This window comes from Protopterus annectens, chromosome 13.part0 (assembly GCF_019279795.1).
Source record: "Protopterus annectens isolate FY-2018-M chromosome 13.part0, PAN1.0, whole genome shotgun sequence".
NCBI classification, from domain to species: domain Eukaryota; kingdom Metazoa; phylum Chordata; order Ceratodontiformes; family Protopteridae; genus Protopterus; species Protopterus annectens.
Window position 1 is genome coordinate 1,008,659,919 of NC_056747.1, and position 22,430 is coordinate 1,008,682,348.

A 22,430-nucleotide genomic window follows, 5' to 3' on the forward strand; every position below is an offset into this window, starting at 1 on the left:
TTATCTAGCCAGACAGAATGACAGTGGTTAAGCAAAACAGAAAGTGGCTAACAATAACACTGGTTATGTCCTTGAACCCTGCCAACAAGCAGGGTAACACAGGATTAGGGCAGGAAATATTCTTTGTTTAATATATTTAACTCAGATATCACACTGGGTTTGGAATGAAAGATGAAATCATGTTCTAATGACAAATTTTGATGAGACAGTTATGGGCAAGAAGGCCAGTCTCTGGAGAGAACAAAGGCAGCTGGCATGGAGATATGGGGCAGTTAGGATTTAATGTTAAACAGCAGAAAGTTATGCAGCCTGGAGAGATAAATCCATAGAAAACACAGAGTCTTGGTCAGGTGACCTTAAGCAGAACAGAGAAGGAAAGAATATGAGCATAATATTCACCACTAAGATGAATCATAACTCCCTGAGTGGAATCAATGTTATGCATTGTGAAGGCTAAACATGATCTTTGCCTGAAAGGCTAAGAAGTGATTATGATGTTAAGGTATAAGAAGAAAGTTGCTAAAGTTATTCTTCTATTGCACAGACAACACTGGAAGGACTGCATATGAAGCAGAGTGTAGAATTTAGGAGGCCATAAAGATGAAGGAAAATCAGGCATACAGAAATACCACAAACCAGTGCTACCAAAATTGTGAAGGACATAAAAGGGCTATAGCTTGAAGACAGGCTTAGAAACTCTAACCTACATACATCAAAAAATAGTATGAAAATGAAAAAGGGGCTAAGATTTAGATACAACATTCTTTGGAGGACAGCGAGAGGGTGGTTCTAAAAATGAAAGCTGGACTAGAAGATGGAGACACAGATAACTGGATAGCGGACCAACTTTGAAAAAAAAACATTAGTTTATGGAAAGGGCTGTATGGCCCTGGAATTTATTTCCTGATGAGCTGGTACAGAGGACAGGATATAGATTCGGGAGACCGCAACAATGTGAGGGCTACTTCCAAAACTGAGTACTCCTCAGCTGGCATCTTTGTAAGCTTGTACACTTGAATTCTAAAACATGCATACAGGCATATACTGTGTATTTTAATTTAATTTTTCATTTCAGTGTGTGGTCTGCATAATTTAATCTTTTTTGGAATAACTTCTGTTGTTTACTGATTCATATATTCTTCACTTTGACAGCGCTTTCAGTATTTGGTTTGAGATTATTAAATGTACAGTGAATTGCCATGAATTATTAATAGCCCACCTCCCAGTTCATAAGAAAATGTAAATATAATCTGGTTTAACACTTCTAGCACACAAAAATCATATTTTGACTACTCAGTATTCTCCCACGCTACAGAAAGCATGCCAGGATTCTGCATAAACTGTGACTATGGGATCCTGGAATGTGATGAATGGTAATACAGTGCAAAATTACTTAGTAATACAGCACAATACTGACATGGCTTATAAAAACACAACTACACAAACTTAACAGAAACACAGACAGCATTCTAGTGTGATGTGATTACACCACCTTTTATCCTCTTATTATTTTACCATTTTTTAAAAAATATAATTTAGAAAGATTAGATATTAGATATGAATGCCATTTTGGCCACAGTTTCACTTTACAAAAGGTCCAAACTGTTTTTAGGTGACTAGACAGCATCAATCTAGCACTAAATATAAAAACAATCTTTTCTTCTGTCATTTGGTACTCTATCTGTGTACCCTGATCACCACAAAACAGGAGGCTCCTGTGTCTGAAGGTCTTTGCACTTCACTTGCGAGGCTGATGAATTGGCTGATTTACATGATGTACTGGTGGGAGTTTCTCAACGCATGGCTGTGGCTTCTGGTGAGCAACTTGGGCTGCTGCTGGAGTGAAATCTTTATCACCCTGAAGATTTGAAAGGAAAAAAAAAACTAAGTTTAATTCTTACCATCTTTTTTTCTGATGTTCTAAAATTCTTTAACATAACCAACAGTCTATTTTTTTATCTAGCTGCAGAAGCATGTTCATCTCATCACTCTTGCGGTCAATGATTCTGGAAGGTTCAGGTGTTTTCGCAGCATGCCCTTACGGGAAGTAGAAGAAAGTTCTAATTCTGCTGTATAAGAGAACTATCACGTGATAATGGCAAACCTAACAAGCTTCTATGTAGGACAATGGGTGATTGGCTGTATGTATTAGCTCAGAAGTCTGACCCCCATCCACCAAAATGGGTGGGTCTAATGACATGGATAGCCCCCCCACCCCCACATTGCATCACATAGTACAAAGGCATTCATTCAAGGACTCAGACTGTCTGCTTCAGAACTGATGTTTGAATCTGAAAGCCAGAAATGCAAAAATTACAGTTCTAACTCCAGGGGTGCAAACTATCTCAAAAAATAATTTGACAGCTGTTTTCCATGGTAGATCCAAAACCCATGTTGGGGGGGTAACCATTCTTAACATGTTGCTAAACGTGGGGGCTAGAACTATTAACCTCATTCTCCCCTGCATCAGCTGAAAGTATATGGTCAATGCTGACAGCTTGAACCTGGACAAGCTACTGAAAAAGTATGGTATTTATTGTAACAGAGATCTTCAAGAAGAATTTTTAGTAATAATAAATCATAACATTTACATTTACTCACTTCACACATTCTTCTTTGCCATCCACAGCACTCATTCATTGTGCTCATACCCTTATGCAAGCCCAAGCCAAGCTTGCAAGCCTCAGCTGATCCTGCTCAATTATTCCATGAAACCTTTGCTGGTGGGCAAGGCAGTCTTATACAGCCAATATTAGCCACATTCTGGCCCTCACATAAAATTAATGTAGTACGCTGTTGTTCTTCTTTTAAAGAAACTGTTACTGTAATAAAATAAGCATAACTGTATTGATCAAATAAAAAAGTTACATTAAAATTATATGCAGCATTTGGAAGGGATGCTAACATTAATACATCAGTGACCTCTATGAAGGATCTACTGCTATCTACCTTAAACACAGCTGTTCTCTCTTCTTTAGAGACAGTCACTATAACAGTAAATCATTACATGTGGGAAGATTGACAAGCAGTGTTTGTACAACCATGTGGGGTAGGTAGCAAGTTATAGGATTACCTGCTGGACAGGCAAGCCAAAGCCTGTTCAGCCAACAGAACTGAGCAAACAGTAACCAAGGTGGCAGCTGCTAAAGTTTTATCTTGTGCAAAACAATTCTGAATTTTAATTGAATATACAGCTGTAGCCCTAATGGAGTATGCCTTGCACAGGTTTATCATAGATGCCCTACCAAAAGGTATTAGAGTGGGCCAACAATTTAGTCAGAGTCTGCTTTCTGGCTGGCAGGCTTGTCCTTTTTTCAATGAAACAGACAACAGATCAGCTTTTCTTAATTAATTATCTCTTGCATAACAAATTAATTGCCTGTGTACTTATAGCAAATTCAGAAGTTGCATTTCTTCAGGTAGTTAGGGTAAAAGACTGTTAGGTTGTCACACTGACCTAGAGTCACTACTGATACTATTCTTGGCATGAGCAATGTCTTCAGTGACACCTTTCACTATGGAAAATGAATTAAGGCAGTTTACACATGAGATCAAATTTATGGAAACTACATAATCCAACATCAAAGCATAACATATCACCGTCAGAAAGTCAATACCACAAAACATCAGCTTATGCAGTGAAAAAATGGAAGCATTTTTTTCTGAGGACAAGTTCCACTGCGCCTTTACTATATCTTATTAACTCTAACATTGTGCAACATTCTGGGTATGGGAAAGCAAAATTCTACAGTCTCAGAAGTAGTACAGTAACAGCATGTGTCCATACAGTATTTGGATAAATGGGGCTGATTAATTAAGTCTCAATGTTAACAGAATGATAAAACTGCATTCTCATCAGAGCTTGTCATTTAGAAATTCTACCAGATATAGTATCAACCAGAAAAAGTGCTTTCTATGACTGATATTTTAAATCCACTAAATTGTGTGGAGTCTGCACATCCCATCTTCATGATGCCCACCTGGATTTTTGTGCAATCCTCCACTTTCTTCTCACAATCCAAAAACATGAACTACTGAATTGGATCTCCTCCAAAAAAGTGTGGACAGCATGTGAGTGAGTGTGCATGTGTATCCAGTGATATACTAGTGTCCTATCCTAGCCTAGTTTTTCTGCCTTATGCGGCCCCCAAAGCCATAAACTAGATAAGGCAGGTACTGCAGAATGAATGAATGAATGAATGAATGTAACAACTGGTTCAAAGGGAGGTAACATCAATTTGTTGGCTTACCTTCATATCGTTGATCGGCCACATCGTTGAACCATTTCCGCAAAACCAGAACTGCAAAACTTTTAAAATGTCGAATAAATGTTGAATTTTGACATTTCCAGCCATGCCACACCTCCACACTAGTGCTACCATGGGTCAAAAAGGGGGTGAGATTTTGTCGTTCAGATAGGTGGAATTCAACATTTGGGATGTTTGCACTTCGGTATTCACGGAAGCGGGGTCGACCATATTGAGATCGGCGTTATGAAGGTAAACTCAATTTGTCCAACATAAACTTCAAACTTCAAACTTCAAGGAAGAGAGCTACGTCTCAAATGGTGTTTGTGATTACCCCTCTCTGGGCCAGTAATCAAGAAGCCTGAATCTTCACCACTGACACTGGACAGGGACCATCACTTGGAATACAAATGGATACACTCAGTATTTCCAGATGCAGCTCTCTGCACCAAGTACAATTTCCCTTAAGAGCACACAGGGAGCACACATCCTGGGGGTCTTGATTTCACTGCATCTGTCTCCCTCCGGGTCCCCAATAAGACACCCAACTGGAACAGCTGTAGGGTTAGGTCCTCAGCCAGCTGTCCAAGCCAAGTCCTCCAGCACCCTCCCTGTGAAACTAGTGTTTTGTGTCACTGCTCCAAGTAGTTGACACACACACTCTGAGATTTAATTTTTCACACATACACACACACACACAGACACACACACACACACACACACACACACACACACACACACACACACACACACACCTGTGAAAGGCAGGCAAAGATTTACCTGCTGTGCCTCCTTCTGCCCAGAGCATAAGGTAGTTCTCACTGCCACTAGACACTCCACATTCAGCTACTCTAAGGCCCTTAACAAACAGTGTCCAATTACACTGTGTAATATTAATGTCAAAACAAATGTTAGTAGTTGACCAAGACAGCTAGACCTTCAGGAATGGCCCACACAGTGTCACCAAATAAACATGGGCACTCTCAAAGGTTAAATACTTTCTAAAAGGACCAGCCGCAATAAAAGTTTAAAAAATATTTAATAATAAATAATAAATAATAAAAGAACATGAAAATACTGAATACATATTTACAGTAAACCACAGAGTTCAAATCACAGGAAATATTGAAAATAACATTGAAGGGCAGACTCATACAAATAAAAAAAAAACAATATCTAAACTAAGCTTCACTATATTTTTCTGACTGAATCTAGGAGAATTACTATTCCCTACTTACTCAATATAGCAAGGCAGATGATGTTGTGAATGGTCCTTCTTGTGAGGCCCAACACATAATACTCAATACTAAGACATTTCTCTTTGTAATATCTAAAATTTCCAAGATGGCTGGCAGAATGATCTCATCTGGTCACCTGACTCTAGGTTCATAGGTGTTTACTAGGCTAATGACCACAAAGGCCTTTTTAAGCCTAGCCATGCATCCCAAATCTCTGACAAGTTCTGACACCCTTGATAAGTGTAAGCATGGGCCTTGGAGATGAACCATTTACAGGTTACCTGGCTGCATTACAGACATAGGTGCCAAACCAGGGATGAATTTCCGGTTTCCCATCCAATTTCCAAGTTGCACTTGAATTGGGTTGAGGAGGCGGGGTAGTCTCTGATATACATACCTATCTCTCCAGCTGGTTCTATTTATATCACAGGCAAGGTTTAAGTCATTAGAACAGGTTTGTTTTGTGGATATGCAGGAGATCCATCAGAGTGGGTTCTGATAATGCCCTGTATGCCAGGCATAGATCTCCCCTCAAAAGCCTGTAGGAGACAGAATACAGGGATAGGGCCTTGAGGCGGTCAGCATAGAACATATTACTTATGCCCTGTATTCTTTTAGTAAGAAACGTCTGTGGACATTCCAGTTGTTGGATATGCCTGGTTAGGTACATCCCAAAGGGGACATTGTACTCAATGATAGGTCTGAAGAATGCCAAATACAGTGGAACAATGACTTCCTTGGACTTAGATGCCATACATTTGTTTATAAGTTGTGCAACATAGAATGAATTCCTCATCACTGTAGACACGTGATAATCAAAGGATAGATTACTATCTATGTGTGTCCCTAAGTCCCTGACTACTGGGCCAGCTCTAAAGAGTGTGTTGTCAATATGATAGTTACCAGGGATGGATGACTTCCCAAAGCATACTATTATGCACTTCTTGGCATTTAGTTTTAGTCCATGGCACTGACACTAGTTGTTTGTCTGTATCAGCCCTTCCTGGAGAAGATTTGTGTCAGTATGAGATTCAATGACAGCTCCTAATTTGCAGTCATCTGCAAATTTAGTCAGCCAGGGACCACTGACATTGGCCTTGACTTCTGAGAAGTAAATGCCAAAAAGGAGCAGTCCAAGTACTGATCCCTGAGGGACTCCACTTGTGACTGGCCTTTTTGTAGAGGTGGACTCCCCAATTCTAACTTCCTGGGTCCTGACTGTGAGCCAGCTGGCTATCCACCAGATGACATACGGGTTTGTACCTAACCTCTTGAGTTTGTCAACAATGCCCTAGTGAGGTATTGTGTAAAATGCCTTGGCCAGGTCAAGGTAGTCAGTATGAGCAACTTTGCCCTCATCTATTTCTTCAGTGACCTTCTCAAAGAAGCCCATCAGGTTGAGTAGGCATTATCTGCCCTTGATGAAACCAAACTGGATTGGGTCCAGTGTCTGGAGGTTTATTATATCTATGTCGATCATCTCCATGATAATTCTTTCCATGGACTTACATATAAGATTTTTGGTATCTGCTTCTCTGAAGTACAGGCTAACACAGAAGGCATCTGGCTAACAAAGTTCGCAGATGACTGCAAACTAGGAGCCATAGTCAAGTCCCCAAATGATGTGGACATCCTACATAAGGGCCTTACTGAGACAGATGCCTGGTGTCAGAGGCCTTTCCTCAAGCTCAATGCCAAAAAGTGCATTGTCATCCCCTTTGGTAAAAACTCTGTACCCATGAACTACCAAATAAACATCAGTCTTCTTAACACCGAATGTGTGATAAAAGACCTTGGGATCCAGGTGGACAGCAGTCTCTCCTTTGATAATCACATCACCTCAGTAGTCAGGAAATCCTTCTATGTGGCATACCTCATCACAAAAGGGTTCTCATCCAGGAAAGAAGAGGTCATTGTTCCCATCTACTCGGCACTCATTAGACCCATTATAGAGTAAAGGCCACAGAAGTACCTCACAAAGAGGATTACTGGCCTCAAAGAGATGCTCTACACTGATTATCTCAAAAAACTCCAGCTTTACTCTGTAGCATATTGACTACTCTGAGGAGATCTCTGCCTAACATATAAAGCTATGTTAAACCCAGAGCTGTTGGACATGCTACACCTAAAGAAATCCCAATCCCTTCGAGCTACATGCTCTAGGGACCTAAACCTTGTCACCACAATAAACAGGACATGCTGAAGGGATAGATTTCTGTCTTGGAGACTTCCTATACTCTGGAACAAGCTACCCATCTATGTCAAACAAAGTTCCTCATTAGCACTCTTCAAGAAAAATCTTGATGAGTGGATGGAAAATAGGAAATACACCCCGGGGATCACTTCTGTGGCTCTGCTCGACAGGGACACAGGAAATTAACTTTCTTGTGTGGTGTAAGCCAGGGAACCTTGTTGGCTAGGCTTACTTAGGCCTTTGGGCCGACAGCCTAGTACCTACCGATGAATCTATGAACTTATGAAGACTAGTGAGACTTACGGGTCTGTAGTTTAAAGGGTCTGTAGATGGCCCACCTTTGTGCAGAGGGATGACTGTTGCCTCTCTCCATTCATGAGGCATGAAGCCTGTTTGGAAGCTACAGTTAAATAGTAATTCCAGAGCCCTGATAGGTCATGTTTCATGCTATTTAGAAGGCATCCTGGGATATTGTCTAGTCCAATGATGCAGTGTTCTTGGTCTTAGAGAGAGTATTAAGGACCTGTTCCCTAGTGATAGTACGGAGAGTTATATTTCATGATATTTCCTGAGGGAGGGTTGAGGGGGAGAGAGAAGTAAAGTTGGAGCTGAATTTATCAGCCAAGAGGTTTGCAATATCTTCTGGCTCAGTATAGGTGGCTCCATTTACAATGAGCTCTGCACACAATTGTGTATTGCCTTTGAAGTTGCAGACATAGCTAAAGAATGCTTTGTGGTTGTCCTTGGCCTGAGAGGCCAAACTTACCTCAAATTTGGCTTTGGCAGGCTTTATTTGTCCTCTGAGTTGTTTGTTTAGTTTGATGACAGTGTTTTTATCCTGCTGGGTGCTGCACCCTCTACTTTTTGCCATGATTTCCTTCCTCCTGTTATATATCTGACTGATTTTGTGATTCCACCAGGGTGTCTTGTTTTTTGAATTAGTTCTGTACTTCTTCCTAGTGGGTATAGCTGCCTCTATGAAGCTGTTAACATGCTTGTACAGGGTTTCTGTGAACAGCTCTGCATATGCAAAAGTGTTCTCAGGGCTAATAGGGGCTTGAAATTTTGCCAGGTTCTCACTTAATAGCAGGAGGTTATTCTTAAAATAGTTCCTGAATATTCCTGGTTTAGCTGGGGGTCCAGGTTTTATACCCGTGGTGGTGGTGCTGCGGTAGCGTTGTCGCCTCACAGTAAGATGCTATCCAGTTCGATTCTCAGCTAGAGCGTCTTTGCATGGAGACACGCGTGAATGGGCGTACCTTCGTTGAAGGTTGTGCGTCAGGGCTGGTAACTCGGCACGTAAAAATCAACTACCAATCATTAGCGGACCAAAGTTCCACTGTGGTGACCCCTAACCGGGAAAAGCCGAAAGACACAACAGCTGGGGGTCCAGGTTTTATTTTTACTTCAAAGGAGACCATTTTGTAGTCTGACCTTACCAGGGAAGACATAGAGTAGGGGGTGTGCAGCAGTCTCCCATATTAGTGAGGACCAGATCTACTATGGTTGCACCCTGGTTGGTGTATTGACTATCTGATCCAGGGAGTTTGTGTTTACAAAATCTAGGAGTTTCTGTACATGTACGTTTGATGTCGTACAGGATTCCCAGTTAATAGTGGGGTAATTAAAGTCACCCATGAATATGGTATTGGGTTGGATGGTTAGAGTTTCTAGTAAGTTTAAATACATGGTATGGGTTTCCTGGATCACAGAAGGGGACCTATAGCTTGCAAGGAAGTGGTATTGGATTTTACCTATTGTGATTTGAACATGGAGCAGCTCAAGTGCATTGTCCTGTTTGACTAGCCTTGAAGTATATTTATTTTTGATGTAAATACAGATGCATCCACCTTTAGGTCCTGATAAAGATTCACACTATTCCCCTTTGAAGCTTGAGACAGGATGTTAGCATATATATGATAAGATGCATATCTAAAGTTCTGCTAATGTTTATGGCAGTGCCTGGGGCTTCCCCTCTTTTTACTGAGCTAATGAACAAAGTCTTCTTTCAGACATGCCATCTGCTCAACAGGTGGTCCAATTAACAGCATTTTTCTTACAGTAAAAAGTAAGCTAGCTGATTAACCCCTTCACTTCCAGTGTCCTTTGCTAACATATATACATACAGTCTCACACGTATATTCCATATCTGTGCAACAGGCCCCACTGCTGATACATTTTCTAACCTAGAAACTTTACAAACACATTTTGACTTTCAAATGCCATGCAGTTCTAATACATTTGTAACATAAGCATCTATACAAATAAGTTTGATATTCAAATGCCATACAGTTCTAATACATTTGTAACACAAGCATCTTTTATACATCTGTTTGATATTCAAAGGACATATCATTCTTTACAGAACTCCAGCTGGCTATGCTGGCAGTAGCCCATACCATCACAGTGTTATGTGAACAATTCCTTAAAAGAAGGCTTTAACAGATGGATGTGCTCCTATCCATGTGAAGCTGATACAGCTGAGATGTTAATTCTAACCAATAAAAAAGACAAGACTGAATGAAATAAACAATGCAAATAATATAAAAAAGCTGTCAGTGAGCAATACCAGGGGGACAAACTTCTTCCACGTATGAATGTAAGATTTTCTTATATTATGCTTAATTGCATTCTATGAGATTGTAAGGAATAGATGATACTGTTGTGAATCACAATACTATCCTGCAGGCTCAAAGATTTAACATTTTGAGACTGAGATGTAAGATCCTGCCTTTTTGTTGTATCAGTAATGAAATATGCAGAGATAATGACCATGATGAAAGACTGATCAGGCTCATCAGCATAGAATGCCATGGTTGCCATGGCCAGAGGGAGCTACTATAATTAGAGTGGACCTCTCTTGTTTTACCTTGAGCAGTACCTTCTGAAGTAGAGGAAATTTAGGGAGGCATACAAAGGTTTGAGTCTACTGAAAGAAGACAGCATCTGTCTTTTAAACTGTCTCATGAGGAATGGAGTAAAAAAACTTATGATCCAAATGTTGCAACATACAACTAACAGATTCACTTCAGGAACACTCCACTGCTGTACAATTTCCTGAAATATTTGTAAATCCAGTCCTCTTCTATGTGATACAAGTATTTTTCTACCCAAGACGTCTGCTAACTGATTCTATAAACCTGGAATTTGAGCTGCTGAAAGATGAAAAGTGTTGAGTTGGAAAGTCCTCTTCCAAAATATGAACTGCCTGTCTACAGTTCTGAAAGGATCTGATTCCTCCTTGTGTTTTATGTATCACGTCACTACAGTACTGTCTGATCTGTACCAATTTAAAGGCTGTTGGGGCCAGGCAAACTGTCTTCATTGCCTAGAGACTGACAATATGAGGTATTTACTGCTGAAATTGTTCTGTTGTGTCAGGTTGCTGAAGTGGCCTCGCAAGGATAATCTGAACAGTCTACTGATAAAAATGTGATTATGTAAGTGGGAAGTAGGATGATTCCAGTGGATAACTTTGATATATTTCTGTCCACAAAGGAATTCCTTCTTTATGTGAAGTGTAACAGGAGCTGTCATGCTTAGTGGATATGTGGACATTTAAGCAGACTCCTTGAATGCAACTGACACTTTCGCACACAGTCTTATACAATGAATTAGAAGGCATAGCTGTTAACTTCTTTGCTCAGGAGTCATTGATAAAGCCAAAAATAATGGGGTGACAAAGCCCCCAAATAAGGCATAACTTTTTAAAAACTACTATAATTCACTTAAGTACAGAACACCAAATTTTGTATCAACATATATTTTCTAAATAAGAAATATGAAATTCATCTGTACTGCAAGGGACCTGAGATTTCAGCCATTAAGGGTCCCTGGACTCTTCTTCCTATCCTCAAACTGCTGCACCTAACTTGTCATCAGCACTGAGATCAATCCTATTTTCTATTCCCACAGAATTGACATCAATTATCATTTATTTACCAGAAAATCAAATATTTTGCAATGGATGCAACAAAAATATGAGCCAAAATCAACAATGAGTTATGAGAGAATATGTTTACTATATTGAATGCTTCAAACATCAACCACACAAGGTCAAAATACAAAGCAACAAAGCAATGTTGTTACCAGATTTTTTAATAGCACTCAATAGCTGGTAGAGTGCTGCACCAGATCTTGGTACAGCAGGGACTATTTTTCCCCTTCCCCATTGTAGTGCAATCTTGGAGTTGTTACATATAATTAATAGGGGGTGTGGGGGTGCAGGGGGACTTGCCCCTCTGCAAAGATGTTGATTTAGGTGTTTTTGCTGTTGTTTGTTTCAGTCATGTGTAGTTGATGTTCTGTGCTTTGATGTTCAAAGCATTCAATATAATGGAGTGTGTTGGGAGGATACAAGACGTACACCAATGCTCTCAGAAATTATGTTGTTACAGTTTGTTTTGAGAAAATACTATCAGGCCTGTATGAATCTTATAAATATATATATATATATATATATATATATATATATATATATATATATATATATATATATATATATAAAGACACTAGACAATCTCGACATACTGAAATTTTGAAATTCAGTACATCGTGACCGAATAGTGGAAAGTGCAGTTAACCGAAACTACACTATGCTGAATCTGCAAATGTCAAATTCGCCGCTATTGTGGTGTCACATTCGTGACGTGTGGTGAGCTTTGTGGATTTATCTGGGGTTTTAGGTAAGTGTTGTGTGTTTGAGGATAATGGGTAGGGATTTTAATGTGTGTGAGTGTGTGCGGTGGTGTTTGTTGTGTGTTTGTGTTTTAAGTGCGACCTCGGAGTTAGAATATATAAGTAAGGGGGTGTGGGGTGGGTGCAGGGGGGCTTGCCCCTCTACTTATAGGTAGGTTAAGTGTGTTTGTGTGTATTGTTTTGTTTGTTTGTTAGGTAGGTGTATGTGTGTGTGTGATTATGTCCTGGTTTGTGTGTGTGTGTGTGTGTGTGTGTGTGTGTGTGTGTGTGTGTGTGTGTGTGTGTGTGTGTGTGTGTGTGTGTGTGTGTGTGAATGATCGCAATTGTAGTGTTCGTTATTGTGGGTTTTCGTGTATGTGGTTTTTCGACTATTCAGTCTCGACATACTGAATATACATATATATATATATATATATATATATATATATATATACATACACATATATATATATATATATATATATTTTTTTTTTTTTTTGTCTTGAGTAGGACCCCTTTCACAAACATTGGATCTGTGACTGCTTCTAGAAATCCTACTGATAATGAAAGGGTCAGACAAGACTTTTGTGCAATTTATTGCCATTCCTATATATTTCAAGAGTCTAATTGTTTTGTGAAATGTGTTGATATTTTGAAATGTCCAAAAGTATGTTTGTGTCCACTGCAATTGACTGACATTACATTTAGGATTCATTCTCTACTTTTTGTCCACTGCTGCCTGGGATAGGCTTCAAGTCCCCCAAGACATTTTAATAGAATAAGTAGCTATTAGACAATGAATGAATGAATCTACCAATCAAACAGGTGTTTGAGCTTTGTGAAAAATTACATGCAAATTCATATACTAAAGTACAGAAGAGTAAAGGAGGGTTATTATTTACCTAGGAGGTGAACCTCTTCCAGTTAATACAGTATGTCTAATACAGAGAAGGCTTCCTAATATCCTCAACCATCTTTAAGCCCTCAGCTGGAAATAAGCTTTAATTATTAAATTTATTAGAGTAGTCAAGGTAAAAGAAGAAGCTGTTCATTGTTCCACCCAAGGGAAATGTTCGACTGTGAGCAGAATAGCCTTCAGTACTGCAAGGGACCTGAAATTTCGACCATTAAGAGTCGCTGGACTCTTCTTCCTACTCTCAGCTGCTGCACCTAACTTTTGTCATCAACAGTGAGATCAATCCTATTTTCTCTTCCTACAAATATTTCTAAAATAAACACAATGAAAAGTAAAGGACTCAGGACAGACCCTTGTGATATCACACTAGTCAGTTTTCTTACTTCTGACACTGTCGCTCTCGACACAGTTCTGTGTCATGCTATTTAACCATGTAGCAATCCAGTTCCTCAGTCTTCATCCTATCCTTCAAGACTTCACCAACTGCCTGTATATGGCTGATTCAGAGGCCTTGATGAAGTCCAAGCAGGTCTCATAAACTGGAATTCCAACATTAAGTTCTCCAATAACACAGTCATCAAATTGGATCAAGTTTATTGAATAGCTTCTCCCTGCCATGAACACTTTAGATTTGCCTAGTCATGAACTTTTGGTGTTTAGGATTCCCTCCATGACTCTCCCTGTCACTGCATTTGGGTTACTAGACCTATAAGCTCTCTGAATTTATTCTGTCCTTTCCCTTGTACAAATTAATTGCTGTTTTGCTGTTTTCAGTCCTCAGGCACTTCTACAGTGGCCACTGATCTGCAAAAAGTTCTTATCAGGGTTTCTGCTAGTATACCTTCCAGATTGTTAATAACTCCAGGAAGCAAACAATCTGCAATCTGGTCCCTGTTTTATATATCACCTTAAGGAAGCCAGTTCTCAATTAATATTCTCTTTATCTATGCTGTTTCTGTTCTTTCCTCTTCCCATTATGTTTTATAACCCTTGTAGCATGGCAGCTTTCCCTTGCTTTCCTTTGCAAAGACTACAACTAATTCAGTACCTCTATTTTTTTGTGCAGTCTTATGTGATCTCCCTCCCATCTTCACTCAACCAGTTCAAATCAGGGCTTCCCTTTCCTCATTCTGGTATAAACAGAAATGTTTCTCCTCCTCTTGGTCCTGTCTTCTACCCTTCAGCTTGTGTGTTTGTTGCCTTCTGCTTGTCTTCCTGTTCTGGGCCTCCTTCACCCCCTTACTCAATTCATTATATCTCACGTATGATTTTTGTTTTGCCCTAATCACTAGTCTTGTATTCCCCTAAAGCCCTACTCACTTTCCACTCTTTATGCCTCTTAATGCAACTCTTGTTCATAACCTTGAGTACTGTATCCATGATCAATTCCCACTGTATGTTTATTTGCTCAGTTTGTCACTGTCACCTAACTCATCTTTGATTCTCTTCCCCATTCTACTTCACTAAAATCCCATACCACTGTCATTGTGTTCCCATCCTTATCCAAGGCTAAAGAACAGATTGTCATCTTCAGTGTTGAACAATGGTACCTACAACTGCAGATCTCAGATCACTTTCACATTGGTTAGGATCACATCTAGAATTCTCTATTTTCTGGTACAGTTCTGTCCCAGTTAAGTGAACCACTCATGGTCCAGGACTTCAGTCAACTCCTGCTCCATCTCTATCATTAGGTGCAGAATCTCTTGATCTGCTCTTGGAAAAGTCAACTTTTCCATGACTACAATTGTCTCCCTCGTACACACTCCTTTTATTCTACAGTCCATTCTCTCATTGTCCCCTGATGTGCTTAGGACCCAATATACTCTGGCAGTCAACCATCATTTCTCCTTCATCTACATAAACCACCAGGGCACATACCTTTGGAAATGACCCTACCCCTTACATGCTCCCTTCAATAGCTGGTGTTCTTCCTCCTCTATGACCTCCCATTTGATGCTCTCTTTTACTCCACCACATTTTCTGCCATTCCTGAACAACTTAATACAGGTCACCTTCATATTCCACTTCGTGTTGCTGCTAACTCTGAAACCACCAGCAATGTCCCACTTCTCCCCTCCTGCATTACTTATTGTGGCTCCACCATCAACTTACCAAAACTCCTGCACTGCATACTAATGGTCCCCAGTTATGCTCCAAGACATTCTGGTTTGTTCCTTTGTTATGCTCTGCCTCCTTTTTTATTCTTAGTGTCCAAGCAACCACTTCAGTACCTAAACATGCCCCCCCTTCCATGTTAGTTCAAAGGTACAAGCATCACTGTCTATTCTGGGCTAACACAGAACCTGTCACAGCACAGACCTGGTCGCTCTGACAGATGTCTCCTAAAGTGCTTCTCCAGTGCTTCATCCAGTCATTATATTCACTAATTCCCCTTCATTCCTCATTTTGCTGATTGCTCATAGCAGTAGCATATTTGGGAATGCTGTCTCCAAACCCTTATCCTTGCAGCTCTCTGCCACCTCCATGACTGAACTTGATAGCACCTCTGCTGTCTTCCCTGACAGATCAGTGACTCAAATCTACAACCACCCAATGCTGTCATGACTAAATTTAAGCTCCAAGACTGATTTCACCATAATATGGTCTCCTCAGTCTCTCTTGCCATAATGCTTAACCCCCTTGGTGAATGAGTCTCCAATCAACCCTTTCTCTCTCCCCACACTAACATTCACCTTCATTGTGCCCTGCCCCTTGCAACTTTCTTCTATATGCAAATATACAAACCTTTCTATCTCCAGTTCTACTACCCCCATGGTCAGAGCTGTATAGCTCACTTCTTGTGATATATTGGTTCATAAGGACATATCAGTATACTAGGCTAACAATCACTAACACCTTTACAAGCCTAGATGTGCAACCCAAATGTGACTCATCAGTTATATGTTTTTAGACATTTATATAGGGATAATTGTTGGTTACAACATGATTTACTGACTCCCTCTGTCCAACATAGATGTGGGTGCCAGACCAGGGGTGAATTTTCAAGTTCCCATCCACTGGTCCAAGTTATGCTTGAATATAGTTATGGAAGCACTTTGTTTCATAAGGAAAAGGAGCCTGTTCCAGAGAAAGGCAATTATCTAAGATGCATATCTGTCTTTCCAACATATCCTATTTATGTTGCAAGCAAAATATACGTCTTTAGGTCTAGTAGTTCTGATGCTGCTTGTTTTGCAGAAGTGGAAAAGGTTCATCAGAGTGGGATCCAAGGATGCCTTGTATGCCAGGCATAGATCACCACTCAGTAGTCTGCAGGAGACTGAGTACAGAGGTAGAGCTTGGAGGCAATACACACAGGACATTATGTTTATGCTCTGTATTCATTTTTTATAAGGATCCATTGTGGACGTTCAATTTGGGTCTGGTCAGGTACATACATTATATTCAATGATGGGTCTGATGAGAGCTGAGTATATTGGTACAATAACTTCCCTGGACCTAGATGCCATGTACTTACTTACAAGTTGAGCAACACAGAAGGACTTCCTTACTACCTTGGATACATGTTGGTCGAAGACCAGGTTACTGTCCCCATGTGTTCCCAGATCCCTAACTAGTGGGTCAACTCTTAGATGTGTTTTATTGATGAAGTAGTTTCCTGGGGTGACCAAATTCCTGAAAGGTACTATAATGCATTTCACTGCATTGACTTTTAAGGCATGGCTTTGACACCAGTCATTTATCTGTGATACACCCTCTTGTAAGATGTCAGTGTCTTGGGGGATTCTGTGACTGCTCCCAGTTTACAATCATCTGCAAACGTGGTCACCAGAGGCCTCTGAATTTAGCTTTGACTTCTGTGAAGTAGATGCCAAAGAGGAGTGGGCCCAGCACACAGCCTTGTGGGTCTTCACTGGTAACTGGCATTGTTGAGGAGGTGGTCCACCAATTCTAACTTCCTGGGTCCTCTCTGTGAGCTAACTGGTTATCCAGCATGTTATACAGGGGTTTATGCCTAATTCCATAAGGTTAACAATACCAGAGAGGGGTACTGCATCAAATGCCTTAGCCAGATCAAGGTAGGCAGTATACACTGTTTTACCCTCATCCATTGCCTTGGTGACCTTCTTAAAGAAGTCTATCAAGTTCAGTAGGAAAGACTTTCCTTTGACAGAGCCAAACTGGGATGGATCCAGTGTCTGAAGGTCTCCTATGCCTTTGTTGATCATTTCCATGAAATTTTTTCTATGGCTATACATATATGACTAGTCAGACTAAAGGGTCTGTTGTTTCCAGGATCTATTGATGGTCCACCCTTATGAAAAAGGATGACTGTTACAGCTCTCCATTCTCGTGGTACAAAGCCTGTTTTAAGACTACAGTTAAACAGTAACTCCAGTAGCCCTCATAGGTCATGTTTTAGACTATTCAGGAGGCATACAGGTATATTATCAGGGCCCACTGAGGCCGTGTTCTTGGCCTTAGCTAGTGCAGCCATGATATGCTATTTACAGCTGGAGGGGTTTTGTTTGAAGGAACGTCTTGGGAGGTGGCTGGGGATGAGTGGGGGGAACTAAATTTGTCAGCCAGCAGATTCATTATATCACCCGGCTCATATTAGACTTCCTTGCTGTCTTTCCAGCACTCTTCTTATAAGCCATTTCTACTGTCTTGTCCCTTTCACCTTCTGTTCCTAGCTGGGTTCCCCTCCCTGCCCACTTCCCTCCTATCTCCTCACTCTGTTAGTTAGCTCCTGCATGGCCACCTCTAGCTCTCTCTCTCTCGCCCTCTCTCTCTCTCTCTCTCTCCATTTCATTACTAGTCACTTGTACCTATACCTTGGATTTATTCTCACTGTCCTCTCTTTTATGTCTGTATTCGCTATTTTGTCCTTTCACATTACTCTACTCTGCATTCCTTCCCTGTAATCCTTTGACTGCTTTGCCTATGCCCTCTTTTCCTCTGCTTTTCTATCCCCTACCCTTTTCCCACTCCATGCTGATCAGCAGTGTAGTTACAGTGGGGCAAAGGAGGCAAGTGCCTTGGGTGAAAAGTGTTAGGGGATTTGAGCGGCCAAGCCTGATCTCTCTTATTAACAGTGTATACCAGTTTTTAAATGCCAGTATTGCATCCATGGTCAAAGATGAACTCTGCAGTGCTCCATGTATGGTCTAAACCTTTGCAACTTTGTTACAGTTTAAAAGAAAAACATTTTTTAAGATGTGAGTGCTGTAGCACTCCATACATGGTATGAGTTGGAGCAACTGCTTGCTACAATTTAAACCAACATGTTTGTTTATATATTTTTTGTATAACTTAAGTACTTTAGTACTCCTTGTTTCTTGTGAATAAACTACAGCCAATACTTGTTACAAATGTAGCAAGCAGTTTGCTACAGGTTAAGGAAAGAAAATATCTTTTTTCACTCAGCTAAGGAAGGAGGGGCAGGGGTATGCACAGAAATGGTACCTAATTGGCTTCTGCATTTGAGGAGCACCAGGTACCAGATTGTGGACCTTGTTTTTTTTTCTTTTTTAATTGCTCCTCTTTTGAAGAGGGTTAAGGGGAGGGGTGGGGGTGAGAGTGGGATCATATTGACTAGTTGGTATTTCAGGAGTACCAGCAAAGCCACTAGATCACAGACCATTATTTATTCATTTATTTTTGGCTTGAGAGGGCATTGGTATGTTGGTATGCTGGGTGGGGTTCTTCATTGGGAACAGGCACTAGGCACTAGATGAGTCAACTACAGCTCTGATACTGATGAATAACCACCTGCTTCCTCCACTTCAGTCTGATTCTGCCTTTTTTCAACTACTAGGCAGCTAACTATCACATCTAGCTCCTATATTCTTCCCTGAAGATCTCCCATTATCTTGCAGACTGTACATCTTATGCCACCACAAAGCTTCCCTAATCAAAATGCGGTCTGACTTCTCAAACACATCACTGAAATATCCCCCACTCAGACCTGTTATCTGTCTGTCTTTTGGTGAAATATTTCTTTTTATAGGCCTAATTTACCCTTGCACATCACATCCCTATTTTTGTAGGTATGTCCCTATTTTCAGACTTGATTTGTCCCTTTACCTGACTGTTTGAATCCACATTCAGCTTTAACATCCTTGGAGCTGAAATGCTGTTGTTGTTGTTTGTCTTTTCGGCTTTTCCCGGTTAGGGGTCGCCAAAGCGGAACTCCGGCCTGCTAATGATTGGCAGTCGATTTTTATGGTGCCAAGTTGCCAGCCCGACGCCCAACCTTCAGCGAAGGCACGCCCATTCATGCATGTCTTTCGGAGGCCATTCGACCGCGGGGAGGACATGCAGACTCCACACAGAAGGCACTCCAGCCAAGAATCGAACAGGAGAACCTCTTGCTGTGAGGAAACAACAAGAGGTTCTCCTGTTCGATTCTCATAAACAAAAAATCAAGAAGTGTAAGAATAATGTACCACAGTAGCATAAAGCAGGTCTATATTAGTACAATGAAGTATTACTACTTTGAATGTACTAATATCAAATCCTTCGCATCGAAAACTGAAAATAGCAAAGCTGCAGAATACTGAATACTTTCCTTCACTATTTCCTCGACTGTGGATTGAAGGTTATGGACTGGGTTAAGGTAAGTGTGTGAATGAAGGTGAGTGTGCGATAGGGACCTTAGGGTTAGGGAGCGAGTAAGGTGAGTGTGCAATAGGGACTTTAGGGTTAGGGAGTGGGTAAGGTGAGTGTGCGATAGGGACTTTAGGGTTAGGGAGCGGGTAAGGTGAGTGTGCGATAGGGACTTTATGGTTAGGGAACGAGTAAGGTGGTTGTGCGGTAGTTACGAACCTTTGGGTTAGGGTTAGGTTAAGGTAAGTGGATAGCTAGTAGTGTACATATGGTTTACTGTAGGGTTTTGTGAAGTGTATGTGTGTGGATTATGTATTTTGGTGTGCTTGTGCTGTGTGCAGGTTTGTTGGAACAGCAAATTTTTTCCCTGGGAAAAAAATTTGCTGTTCTGAGTGTTCGATGTTGTGGTGTTTTGAGTGAAATGGTTCGATATTAGAACATTCGATGTAGTAATACTTCGATGTTCTAATAGAGACCCACATAAAGCTGTTACCTTTCTTACCTACCATACCCTCTTTCCACAATGATGAACTACTTCTACGTAACCTAAACACACACAAAAATAATATGTATAGGAGCCATTTAAATCCCACCTGGAGACAATATCAGCACATTGGAGGACACCCTATTCTAGCTATCCCACAATGCACACACAGAGACATTATATTAGGTGAGGTTAACAATGACTGCTCAATCTCACCTCCATAATAACTATTCCTAGTATAAACCTATACAATTTCTCTCAACTCCTCTCTGAGCCTACCAGAACCAAACTGAAAAATGATAAAACTGCCACATGGACTGGTTATTAACAAGTCACCCTAACAATATAAGCTCCTATGGCACCTTAACAAGCACACTTAATGGCCATCTGAACATATATGCCACAAAAGAATGCCACACATCTCCCTGGGAACACAAATACAAGTCCTCTTGCAACATGAACAGCGTCAATCTGGAACTGTTAAATACAGCACTATAATCTCACAACTGGGACATCCTACAGATCTTGCCATTAGATTATGTAGTTGTCTATATTAAGACATTTATGGGCCTACTAAACAGTATGGTCCTCTTAAACTTAAAAGAATGCAAAATAATCCCTGGTCCTTGGAATACTCCCACCACCAGAAAATTAATGAGGAATAGAGATAAAGCCTGGGAGGTACAGCTCAATAATAAAAAAGAATAATCTTTAACAAGATAAATACACATGAAATAAAGCCATACGTCAAACGAAGCATGACAAGAGATGTTTTACTTTAATTTGCAGAATAGATGCTACAAAAATACTAGACAATTATGGGCCACCATACCTGAAATACTATACCTTGGCTCATTTGGACAACCAAACCCCAACTCCCATTGTTTAGCAGAAGAAACAGCTAAAGCTTTCAATGATCACTCTGTCTCAAGCATTGCTAAACTACTTCACAACCAAACCCAAAGCAAACTGACCTCCTCTTATAATCTGACTGCACCCCACTCAGTCTCACCTCCCAGTTCCATTAATACTCACTCCTTCTCCTATGGTTTATTTTCATTTATATAAACGTAACATAGCCAATGTCATACATGATAATTTAATAAAGATGTTTCTTGTTTTAAAAAAAGCTCACTCTTTCTCCTTTCAACCAGTATCCCCTAACACAATCAAGAAATACCTCAAAGAAATTAAACAGAGTACATTAGCTCTAGATGAAATTCCTGGTGATTTCCTAAAAATAGCAGCCAGCAAAATTTTCCTTCCAGTATCCATTTTAATAAATATGTCTGTTCAGGAATCACATGTTCCAGCCATATGGAAAAAAAATATCACATCATCCCACTTCACAAGGGAGGTAACTCCAATTATATACATCCAACTTTAAACCCACTGCCAGTCTCTCCCTTCTTTCAAAAATTCTTGAAAAATGCATTCATAATCAAATAATGTCTCATTTACAAACAAATAGCCTCCATATTCCCACCACCCAACAAGGTTTCAGACCAGGGAATAGCATTACCATAGCTCTCTCAGACTTCACCAATCCTATTAACCCTGCCTGAGACTAAGACCAACTGGTTTATGCCATATTTATGGATTTGTCCAAGGTCTTTGATGCCATTTCCTATAGTATACTTCTAAAAGAACTCTCTTCACTTGGTGTATCAAACACCTCCACCAACTGGTTCTCCAGCTAATTTTCCAATATACTCCAAATTGTTAATGGATTAATTCATACTCTTCCTTCCTACCTGTCAAAACAGGTGCTCCCCAAAGTTTCATACCAGGGCATGGCCACTGTTATTCAATATATTCAAAATATTCAATATATTTACCAACAACATATATTCCTCCAAAAGTCAAGCATCCCTCATACAGCATTCAGACAACTCCACTTTAATCTGTACTGCCTGTAACCCAATTATTCTACAACACATCACACAAGAGTCATTTTCATCAGCTGAAGGTTGGCTCAATAACTCCTATCTTCTACTCAATCCAAAAAAAAAAAAACAGCTGTAATTATTCCTCCCAAAAGCCTTTACATACCTCAAACAAAATTCTTAATAACAGCTTCTGATAACATCCTTGTAGA

The 22,430-nt window shown here is 40.3% G+C and overlaps 1 protein-coding gene across 1 annotated transcript in view; it reads right to left on the reverse strand.

Annotated features, from left to right (window-relative positions):
• Nucleotides 1-798: 798 nt before the first annotated feature.
• LOC122788080 (death-associated protein 1-like) overlaps nucleotides 799-22,430 on the reverse strand; it is a 614,327-nt gene continuing 592,695 nt past the window's right edge. Inside the window, exon 4 of the mRNA XM_044055007.1 lies at nucleotides 799-1,858. Coding sequence (XP_043910942.1) covers nucleotides 1,739-1,858 — 120 coding nt within the window. The 3' untranslated portion in view covers nucleotides 799-1,738. The remainder of the gene's footprint in view (nucleotides 1,859-22,430) is intronic.